General features: G+C 31.7%; 1 protein-coding gene across 1 annotated transcript in view; it reads right to left on the bottom strand.

Moving 5' to 3' along the window:
• Positions 1-1,728: 1,728 nt before the first annotated feature.
• Positions 1,729-11,745, bottom strand: part of LOC106108712 (hemicentin-2-like) — a 50,933-nt gene continuing 40,916 nt past the window's right edge. Inside the window, exons 13-22 of the mRNA XM_013289972.1 lie at positions 11,649-11,743; positions 10,943-11,036; positions 10,431-10,544; positions 8,821-8,933; positions 7,840-8,023; positions 6,679-6,819; positions 4,762-4,851; positions 4,202-4,494; positions 3,180-3,378; positions 1,729-2,665 (exon numbers count right to left, since the gene is read on the bottom strand). Of these exons, the coding sequence (XP_013145426.1) occupies positions 2,571-2,665; positions 3,180-3,378; positions 4,202-4,494; positions 4,762-4,851; positions 6,679-6,819; positions 7,840-8,023; positions 8,821-8,933; positions 10,431-10,544; positions 10,943-11,036; positions 11,649-11,743 (1,418 nt within the window). The 3' untranslated portion in view covers positions 1,729-2,570. The remainder of the gene's footprint in view (positions 2,666-3,179; positions 3,379-4,201; positions 4,495-4,761; positions 4,852-6,678; positions 6,820-7,839; positions 8,024-8,820; positions 8,934-10,430; positions 10,545-10,942; positions 11,037-11,648; positions 11,744-11,745) is intronic.

Below are 11,745 nucleotides of genomic sequence, written 5' to 3'. Positions count from 1 at the left end.
TATTCCTGTCGGTATCCGATACATGCGAGTTAATTAAATTATTCATTTCTACCAAATTCTACCGATTATCTACTATAGGTGTGGTCAGTGGGAATGATTTGTGAATGTTGTGTAAATCTAAATGAGCTTTGCGTAGTTACGTACGTCAATCGTCGCTAAGGGACACACTTAGTGTAGATGTAAGAATACACTACGAATCGTCCTTTATGATGGTAACTAAGTACGAGATCTTCACTCGGGTATATTTTAATTAACCCTTAATTACTGAGTTTCCTTTCATTTAGTTATTTTTTAGACATTTTAAGTTTAATGAATTGTTTGGTAGGAATATTTAATCTTACTAATATTATAAATGCGAAAGTTTAGGATGGATGTTTGTTAGTTTGTAGCCTAAACGGCTGAACAGATTTTGATGAAATTTGGTATAGATGTAGAGGATAGTCTGGAAGAACACATAGGCTGTTCACTTTTGTTTTTTTTTTAATTCACAGAGTCGCGGGCGAAAGCCAGTTTTATGATTAAATGTAACTTTTAAAGGAGAAAAAAGGTATTAAAACGCATTATTACTTAACAAATATTTAATTTATATTAATAATTATACATTTGAGAATGTATTTATATATATTTGATCACAAATAACTTTCAGACGACTTTGTTACAATATGTACATATGTACAGTCGCGAGCAAAAATACGTTGAAATTTCCAAACTCATACAAAACTGTATTACTTTAGTTAATTAACTTTTTAGTTAACATACTCAAAAGTAATCAGTAATCAGAAATATGTATTAATGAAATTTGTATACGAAGTTTTTTTACGCTTATAATCTTTCCATTGCCACTAAGGGAGGAATTTAGTATAAATTTATGATCTACCCTAATTAAAAAAAAAAACAATAAACGACATATCATTTTTTATACTGTAATTTTTTATTGTCGTTAAAAATAAAAAATCATATTGCTTTTTTTAATAGAAAATAAATGAAAAAAGAATTTGCTTTTTCGCTTTAAATACAACAAAAAGCTTTAAATAAAAAAGTAATAGTAAGTAATTAATCGTCTTGTGTCAATTAAAAAAAAAACAAAAAGAAAAATTCTCAATCACAATTATTTGTACTAAAAATTTTAACTGTGCGTATTCATTAACATTTACTAAGTACAATATAACATTAAATAATAAAATTTAATACAAAATAAAATTACTTTCATTCTTTTTATTACAACTGGTAACATTTAATTAAATTAATCTTAATATAAATATTACGATTTCGAAAAATTTTGAAAATAAAATATTGGCACATTCTTTTTTGGCGGTTAAAATAAAATTTCTTCTTAAAGCTTAAAATTTATTTTAATATCTCGTATAAACAAATATCTCTATAGTTTGTCTAAATAAGATAGATTAGTTTGATAAATGACGCATATGAAGTATCGAATTTAATTTGTATGAAGACAAATGCCATATTTAATAGACAGGTATCGTAGTGACGAAACAAACACGCAGCGAACAATTGTGAACTATCGATATTCGGTTTAAATATTTATCGAACTCAACTAAAATTATTATTTTCTTATTAAATAATTTAGGGAACAATTCTAGTATTGATTATAATGTAGAGAATGACAGAAATAATAGCGAAATGCAATACGATTAAGTACGGCTGTAGTAGTAATAAACATTTATTTACTCTTGTTTGTAATGGTTCTGCAGATCATTATTAATTTGAGAAAGCAGTGTTTTTTAATCATAAATTATAACTATCTATCGATTCTAACTTCTATAAGAATAAAAATCGAAAGTCGATAAGATTCTTGACTGATTTCACACAACCCATCCCTACTAAATTGTCAAAGTAATCTTATTTAGCCACACTATAAACTGATTTTATTGCGTTTTTAACCAAATATAAATTTACTATCAAAATAAACATCATTTTTAAAAGTAAAATTAAATACAGCTTTATTTTTTTAATAATTTGATGTTAGTTTTTTATATACCTTTTTGTAACTGACTGTACTTATCGAATTTCACTACGAATCAATACAAAAACTGAAGTATTATTTCGACGGGTGAAAGGCTATTATTTCAACCATTTTAGGCGATATTGACTTATATTTTTATATTCAGAATCAAAGAATTTTTCTGCGTCGTTAATAAATAATAAGTTATGCAGAATTATAGTAATTTTAATCAAGAACCGGTCTGAAAATCTTCCAATTGAAATTATTTTCAGGATTTACTTTTATGTCTTTTTTTTTCTAAAAATGAAAACATTTAACCTAATGGTGCTTAAAACAAATAAACTTTCACCCATTTTATTTTTTAAGAGTTTAAGAGGTGATAGTTTTTTTTCGACAGTGGAAATAAATAGCACCCTGTATATTCTCCAATTAGTAACATATATTTACTCGCGATTGTACTAAGATTTATTTAGTACTTTTCAATACCTTAAGTACTAAAAACTGGTAGTGCCGTACTCAAATAATTTAACCAGTCTTTTAGTGCATATTTATCTACACTAAGAGATTCATAATTGATTAAATGATTCTGAGTACGGTAGTATGTAATTTATTCTGTTAACTCTGTCGACCCCAAACTCGTATCAATTTGTTTATTGACGCCTGTTTTTGGGTCTGTCCCCAGTCTTGGTTTCGGCGATAATGCTAGAAAAAAAAAAACAGGAAAATTGAAAACCTTCAACTTTTCAAAATAATTGAAAAAGCTACCCCCTCCCCTACCTCTTTCTTATAGAATAGGAAACTATACAATAATTATTTATAATAATGCTAAATTAATTATCCTAGATAAAATCGTATTAATCACCTAAACTGAAAAAAAAAACATACAACTTAATAAATATAAAATAGAACGAAAAAAAGAAAAAAAAGAGCATTGCAAATTGTACATACTTGCTATATTATGACAACTTAAATATTCTTTACCATATTAAAAATCTAAACTAAGTTTAAAAAAAAATAGACTGAATCAATCTAAAAAAAAAACAAAAAAAAATAAAAAATATCCAGACTGTCATCTGAAAAAACGAAAAAAATACAGACTGAAACAATCTAAAAAAATGAAAAAAAAAACAAAAACCAGACTGAAGAAATCTAAAAAAATAACAAAAAAGAAGAAAACTAGGTGATGCGAGGTTCGTAGTTTTTTATTGATACTTACGATTCCGTGTATAGTCCGTTTCACGTGTGTAATACGCGCTGTTGTTCTCAGCGCTCACTCGCACGGGACACACGCGCAGATCGCGCGGCGCGTACCTGTCGTACTCTTGTAGCATCGCGCTCGTGTGTCGCAGTGTGTCACTGTACACTAAAGGCGGTGGTAGATATTCTTCTGGTGGTCGTAATTGTTCCAATGGTAGCTATAGAAAATTTATAAAAACTAAATTGTCACTCAATTAGGATAAAACAGAGTAATTGATGTACAGTTACGGTATCTTGAGGTGTTAAAAAATTATAACATAGTTTGAACTTTTTATGCTTTTTCATCATCAACTTGCCCTTATCCCTTACGGAGGGTCGGCACAGTATGTGCTGCTTCCATATATCTCTATCAGCCATATCTGAATCCACTTCCTTAAGCATATCCTCTTTCACACAATCCATACTTTCTTCAGTCTTCCTCTTCTTTTGTAGCCATCCATATTCATTCTTAACACTTTCTGGTTTATGTCCAGAAAGTTAGTTATGTTTACTTTCTATACTTTTTTCATTTCTTTAATATTAGTGGGATACAAAATATAAAAAATTGGACATAATGTATAGAAGAAAATAGTCGAATGTAATAGAAATGAGAAATCAAACCTATCTCAACAATTTCACTATTGTAAGGACCTAACTTATTAAAGTAAGCAAAAGTACAGGACTGCATAAATGTACATTTACAAAACTTTAGAAACTAGTATAAACATTAAAAAAAAGCAAGTAATAATAGTCATAGCCTAACGTATTACAAGGCGTATACACATTTTAAAAACCGAAAGTATACAATTCTGAACATTGGTAAATGTATACATTGCATAAATGTATACGTATACATTGCATAAATGTATATGTATACATTGCATAAATGTATATGTATACATTGCATAAATGTATACGTATACATTGCATAAATGTATATGTATACATTGCATAAATGTACATGTATACATTGCATAAATGTTTATGCAGACTATTACTTACCAAATCACTGGTATCCAATGGCAACGCGTTTTTATATCTCAACCAATCTTCATAAACATTATCACAAGGCTGCCAGCAAACGTTGGCGCCAACGTTGGACATTGGCGCCATTTGTTGGTATGTTTGCACGCGATACTTCGTGTCGTATTGGCTGCTGTTTGGCAATGTATGGAAACTGTCGAAAGTCGGCTCGAATTTGTCCAAACTAGTTTTAGACATCAAAGGTCTGTTGGAATTTATCGAAAAGTTGTCGTTGATTTTAGATTTTATTGGTATTATGTCTGGGTTTTTATCTGTGGAAGAGATTATTTAGATAAATATCAAATTGGCTACAAAATTAAAGGATGATTTTATTGAAATTAAAATAATAATTAAAGAATTTAATTCTTAAAAACAAAATCAATTTAAAAATCAAATAACATTGAATAAAAAAAGCAAAAAAAAAAACATTTAGTCGGTAAAGTAGCATGACTTTTAAGAATAGATATTAGATTTTAAAAGCAAAAAAATACATGGTATTTCGAAAAACATAAAAAAAAACTTTAAAAAGCGTTCCTTACCTACGCTATCATTACTTTCAGTCTTTTTCATACCGGACAGTAGAACGTCGGAGGTCTCGTCTTGAGGCCTCTTGGCTTTTTCATTATTTTCTAAAAGAAAAGGCACAAATGAAACAGACGTCTGTAATTAGGGCAAGAGAAGATACTGAATCAAACTTAAAGTTCGCTAGGCTAGTATTTTAGTTGAATAAGTAATTTAGCTAGAAAAGCTTGCTACACACATTGTTTTATGTGAACAGTTAAAACTGTCCGTATGTAGCGGGCTTCAACATTTTACAACAAAAATTTAGTCAAATTGATTAATTTTGTTTCATTTTTTGGACAACAGTATAAATGATTGGTTAGTAAAGAATATTTTAGCTACTCAGAACTAATAACAATAACAAATATATACACACTGTAAAATTACATACAAAAGGAATAAAACCTTCCGCACACATTTGACTCAACTGTCGCACAACTGTTGATTGTATCGCAGCTTCAACTGTTTAGTTGCACAACTAAAAATCGAGTAATATATCCATATAAGCACATAGCAATCAAAGCGAGACTAAACAGTGCGATAGTTTAGTCAAAGGTAAGTTCTTTTAACTATTGATTTAACTGTCGACCAAATTTAAGACTTGACGTTTAACGTACGACATAATCTAAAAATGTGCCGTAAAACGCATGAGTTACGAGGCCATATTCAATCATCTCCGGCAGTAAATTATAGATACAAATCAACTGCAATACAGATGCGATCTTTTTTATTTTAAGACATTTTATATCCTAACCTCAAAATGACATTTTAGTGTTTAATGTTGCCAGAAATTACGTATAAGTATGCAGTATTTTTATACTTTATTTTAAACTTGTTATTTAGCCTATTCGTAAATTTAAAAATGAACCAACCGATTTTTTTTACGACATAATACAATTACATTGCAAATTATATTTGTTTATTTTTTTTTTGATTTGGAATAAATTATACAAATTATAATATATTTATAGAAGAAAAAACCGGATTTATCTACACTATTACAATAAAGCGTAAACACAAACTTCTTTCTTGCCTAAGATATCAGCAATTACAACATATTTTTGAATAATTACTTTTTTAATATAAGCCCTAAACTTACATCACGCTTTAAGCCATATATTTTCACGACATTAAACTTAGGGAGTAAATATTTTGGATAAAAACGCTAATGTGGGAAAGAGACCATAAGTCAAGAAAACAAGATTGCTAAGGTTTGTCATGTCATGTCATTTTGAAATTTGCTATTTATAATTTGACAAAGGTATACAACAAAATAAAATTTTCATAATTTCATGCGGATGAAGCCGTACGGGAACAGCTAGTCCATTGATAAAACAAAATTTTTGTTTAGGTCAATGGACGATATATGTACTTGACCATTACGATTAAAAAAGAAAATTGTAGTCAAATCCGCTGTAAGTTGTTAAGTAAATATGACTATAGTACATAAAACTAAACATACCTAAATATATTTATTAATGTAAATAATGCTTGGTACATCAGAGCCGTATTGAAGGAGCCAAAGAAATACACTTTGCTGATTACTAATTTACCCGGTAACCTTTACTGTTGACGTATTTGCCTATCTAACATACCTTTACTGTTGAAATATTTGCCTATCGAACATACCTTTATTGTTGAAACATTTGCCTATGTAACATACCTTTATTGTTGAAGTATATGCCTACTTAACATACCTTTATTGTTGAAATATTTGCCTATCTAACATACCTTTATTGTTGAAGTATATGCCTACTTAACATACCTTTATTGTTGAAATATTTGCCTATCTAACATACCTATTGTTGAAGCATTTGCCTACATAATATACCTTTATTGTTGAAGTATTTGCCTATCTAACCTTTATTGTGGAAGTATATGCCTACTTAACATACCTTTATTGTTGAAATATTTGCAGTAGCACATAGTGGCGCAGACGGCAGCGGCCACCGCCAGTAGACCACCACCCACCAGCACCGTTACTAGCAGAGTGGTCAACTCCACACGTACTGGTACCACCGCTGGTGAGTTACCAACTGTTTGTATCGTTTTTTTTAAAGGTGATAAATAAGCAAAAGCCCTTAATGAAGCCACGGTATAGATATTTGCAATTGTAAATGAGTTGCCACCTTAATTGATAGACGACGCACATAAAGATATTTCCCTTTCTTATGTGTCTCTTCCACCAAATTCATTTTACCTTCTTTATAACAAGGGATGGGAAGAGAAATGGACTATAATTAAGCCTCCGGTAAACTCCTTAGACGAAATACAGAATGGTTTCCACTACACTGCTATGTGGTCGTGGTATTGCACCACAAGACAACCCATTTGTGCTAGATTTGTTAAAAGGGTTTTGTCTCTGTGTAATCTTATGTACCCCCTTTGCCACACCTATTTCCTTTATAATGAAACAGTAAGAAGGCAAATAGGACTAATATTAGTCCTTATATTTATCAGAGAACAGTCGGGGAAACTGGCGGTGTCCTTAAATGCATTTGAACATTTTGATACGAGATGAGGAACAAAAATCAATATAATGCTTATATGACTGTACCAAAATCGTTTACTCGGATACTTTATTATTGCTTCGTCACTTACTGCTATCTAATTAGTTATGAGTTTGCGTTGGAATAAACAAGGTAATCTATACTATTATAATAAAGCGTAAACACACACTTCTTTGTTGCTTAAGATGCAAATATAGCATATTTTTGAATAACTCTTTTTTTAATAAAAAGCCCAACACTTACGTCACGCTTTAGGCTATATATTTTCACGCCATTAAACTTAGGGGGTAAATATTTTGGATAAAAGCCCTAATGTGGGAAAGAGACCATAAGTTGCTTCCAACACTAAGAAAGCAAGATTGCTAAGGTTTATCATGACATGTCATTTCGACATTAGCTATTGATAATTTGACAAGCGTAAACAACGAAATAAAATTTTCGTAATTTCATGCGGGTGAAGCCGCATGGAAACAACTAGTATTAAAATAGAACACCGCGAATTTCCGCGACTATCTATAACTGTTAGTGTATTTATTGATTTCTTACCAGTTCTTCTCTCAGGATATTTAAGAAGGTTACATGTGAGAATAAACGCATCACTGGAGCCTTTAGTGTTGCTAGCTCGTATGGACAGAGTTAGCGCAGCGCGAGCAAATAACTCCGATACTTCGAATGTGGGCAACTCCTTTGTGATGTTACGTAATATTAAACTGGACTCCGTGTCGTATATCTAAAGATATTTGAGTATTTGAGTATACAATTTTTTTTTATTTGCATTTTTTTAATAAAACTCAATTTCGAGAGAATCTCCTATTTTGTTAAAGTCTTACAAATACGCGGTATAAATTTAAACTTAGGAATAAACTGAGTATAAGAAAATATTAGTACATATTTTGCTTATACTCAGTTTATTCCTAAATATAACTTTAAACCGCGTTTATTTGTAAGACTGTTATTGACCAGTAAGTGAGATTAATTAAAGAAATTTTATAAAATTTATTAGTACTGCAAGTAATTGAATCTTAAGAATTAACTCTTAATCAAATATAAGAGTTTATATTTGAGATAATTGTAAACAGGAGATGGTTTTAGGTATTTTTTATAGAGGAGGGTTTTTTTGAAGTTGGTACTAGTTAACTTTACCAATAAAGAAATAAAAAAGTTTACAGTAATGTTAGATGGGGATTTGATTAAGGGTTAGTTAGAAATATTGTCACTGGCTAGTTTTTGCCTGCGACTTGTAAATGTAGAGGATAGTTTGTAAGCAAACATAGGCTTCTTTTGTTTTTTTTTTAAATCCATACTGACGGAGTCGCAGGCGAAAGCTAATCACGGAATTTTTTTATAAATAAAATACCAGAATAAGGGCGTGTTCCACCACTGGCTGATAGAGGCTCAGATAGTTTAAAAATGACGGCAATGGTTAAGGTAACATAATCCGATATTGCCATCAATTTTACACGTTAGAATATTATCAGATAATTTACAATTTGGTGGGACAGGCCCATAAATAATTTACTAACTAACCTCTAAGATAAACGTCTGTTTAACTCCGCCGTCGTAACCCGGAGTGCAGTTTACTAACAACGAGTCGTAAGTCACATTCCTTACTTCGCAGTTTTTAACACTTGATGGTTTTTCTAAAAATGTTTTTTGGACTTATAGAAATTCACACAAAGTATTATAATCTATTTATGTGTTGCTGGAGTTTCTAGTTATCAGAGATTTATTAGGAATAAAACTCAAGTTAGTTCAGAAACGCATTTCATGAAGTTAGCAAACACACTAACGAATGGTCAAATGTAAGGGAAACAGGCCGTTAGTGAATTGTTACCGTGAGATTGTTAACTTCGTCTTTTCATAGTGTTGTTAAAGTACGACTTGATATTATAACTCATGTAGTCAAATAAAAAAAACTTTTTTTTTATAACATAAGGTGGCAAACGAGCAAGCGGCCACTAGAATCCGCCAAAATGGTGAAGCGACCGCTGCCCATAGACATCCGCAATTGCAGATGCGTTGCCTACCCTTATACGACGGAGTAGGAGACGCACTTAAAGAGGATATTTCACCTTCCTATGCATCTCCTCCACCGTCAAATCCACTTCCCCTTCCCAACCTCTCCTTATAAGAAAAGGATGGTAAAGAGAAAGGGACTTAAATTAGGCCTCCGGCACCACACTCATCACACGAAACACGGAATTGCTTCCATTTGACGCCTGTGTTCTGTGTGGTCGTGGTATTACTGGGGGCGTGCCGGCCCTGAGCTGCTAACATGTTAAAGCGGGCACTACCACTGTTAAAACTTCTTCATTTTTAAACAAAAAACGGGGAAAAGGTACAATATCACATTAGTAGACTTTTAAACTATTGTAATGCACAATCTATCAGCAATATATTCAATATAAATTATAAATCCACGTCAAGATGATTTGAAAGATAAATTGCATAAATCATACTAATATTATAAAAGCTAAAGTTTAGATGGATGGATGTTTGTTAGAGTTTGTAGTCCAAACGGCTGAATGGATTACGTTGAAATTTGGTATAGATGTCTGGAAGTCTGGAAGAACACATAGGCTACTTACTCCTTTTTTTTAATTCTACGCGAACGGAATCGCGGGCGAAAACTAGTTTAATATAATTATGATATAGCAATATTAGAAGATATGTGTGAAGTCAACTCGCAAGTACAGCGTAGATTAAGACAGTCACTCCTTACTTAGGGTAGACTCCCCTTCTGTGGGGACGTATAGTGAGCTGGTGATAATGATGATGGTGATGATGATAAGCATATTTATACTCATCATCATCATCATCATCACCAGCTCACTATACGTCCCCACCGAGGGGCTCGGAGCCAACCCTAAAGTTAGGGTGACTAGGCCATAGTCAACCACGCTGGCCAAGTGCGGGTTGGTTGACTTCACATATATCTTTGAATTTCTTCGCCGATATGCGCAGGTTGCATCACGATGTTTTCCTTCACCGTAAGAACGTCGGGTAAATTATGTACATATGAAAATTCGAAAAATCGAAAATCACATTGGTACGGCGGGATTCGAACCCAAGACCTGTAGATTACAAGTCAAGTGCTTAAACCACTGAGCCACCGACGCTCTCTACTTTATACTCACCAGCCGGTAATATCTGGAATAAACAAGGTTCAATTTGTGAACCGATGGAGTTTTGTCCCGAACATTGCACCCACCCGTAGTCTTCTGAACTATTTACTACGTATTGAAAGGTACCTGTCAGGGATACAAAAACATCCTAAAATAAACAAAAAATACTTCATACTTATATTATAAATGCGAAAGTTTAGATGGATGTTTCTTAGAGTTTGTAACCTAAATATTAGAATTCGAATCCCGCCATTTGACTATTTATAATTGGGATGGTTAAAGGAAATATTAGTAAATTAAACAAAAATACACTAATATTAAAAAAAAAATGTTTTTGTAACGTCTTGCTGATGGAGACGCATTAACACCCTGTATAAGGATGAAAAGCTTAATAAAATTCTAGGCCTAGGATTCCTCGTGAGTTCTCATTCTTATCAAGTCACTTTGTTTTTTTTTATTTTGCTATCAACCCCAACAATTCGCACTGTAACCATTAGTTTAACTTATACAACTTAATAACTTACCTAATTCATCATAAGGCGAGTGCATAATCGAAGTTTTGAGTTCCTTCTTGCTGTGTGTAGAACTATTAAACCACCATCGATATGTCATTGGTTTCTGTACAAATATTGCAATAAAATTAAATGACATAAAGACACGTATTTCGTAATAATTTAAACAAATATTGTATGGATGTATGTTATGTAAATACTAATATAATGAAGATGAAAGATTTGTATTTTTGTATGTATTGAAATAACTTAAAAAATAATGGGCCGATTTTAAAATCTCTTTCACCGTTAGAAAGGTAATTTATCTGTATGTAAAATGTGCTATATTTTTTAATTTCACGCAGACGAAATCGCGAGCAACAGCTAGTTATGTATAAACTAAACAGATGTTGAATTTTGTCACAAATGTAGAACACTGAAAGTACTTTCAGTGTTCTATACGTACGTATAGACTACATATTTTCGGTTTTTTTTTTAGTAATTACGCACGAATAGTCACGAACTAAAGCTAGTATTAAACATCGCTGTTATCAACGTCCGCGTGAAATTAAAACAGTGAAACATGCGAATATTACCTGTTACTAGATAACATAGCTTTTAAACGGTGAAAGAATTTTTTAAATTGGCAGTTTTTAAGTTATATGAATACATACAAAAATACAAATACTTCCTCTTTATAATAGTATAGATAAAAATTACGTAGTTTTTTATTATTTACCTTAGGATTTGCGTCCAATTCGCATCGTATAGCTACGACCTCGCCCCGCGCCGCGCGCACTACCCCCGCCTCGCGCGACTTGCATGTCGGTGCATCT

This window comes from Papilio polytes, unplaced genomic scaffold (assembly GCF_000836215.1).
Source record: "Papilio polytes unplaced genomic scaffold, Ppol_1.0 DF821400.1, whole genome shotgun sequence".
Classification (NCBI taxonomy): domain Eukaryota; kingdom Metazoa; phylum Arthropoda; class Insecta; order Lepidoptera; family Papilionidae; genus Papilio; species Papilio polytes.
Note: the sequence above shows the minus strand (reverse complement) of the source record. Positions and strands in the feature narration are given on the sequence as shown.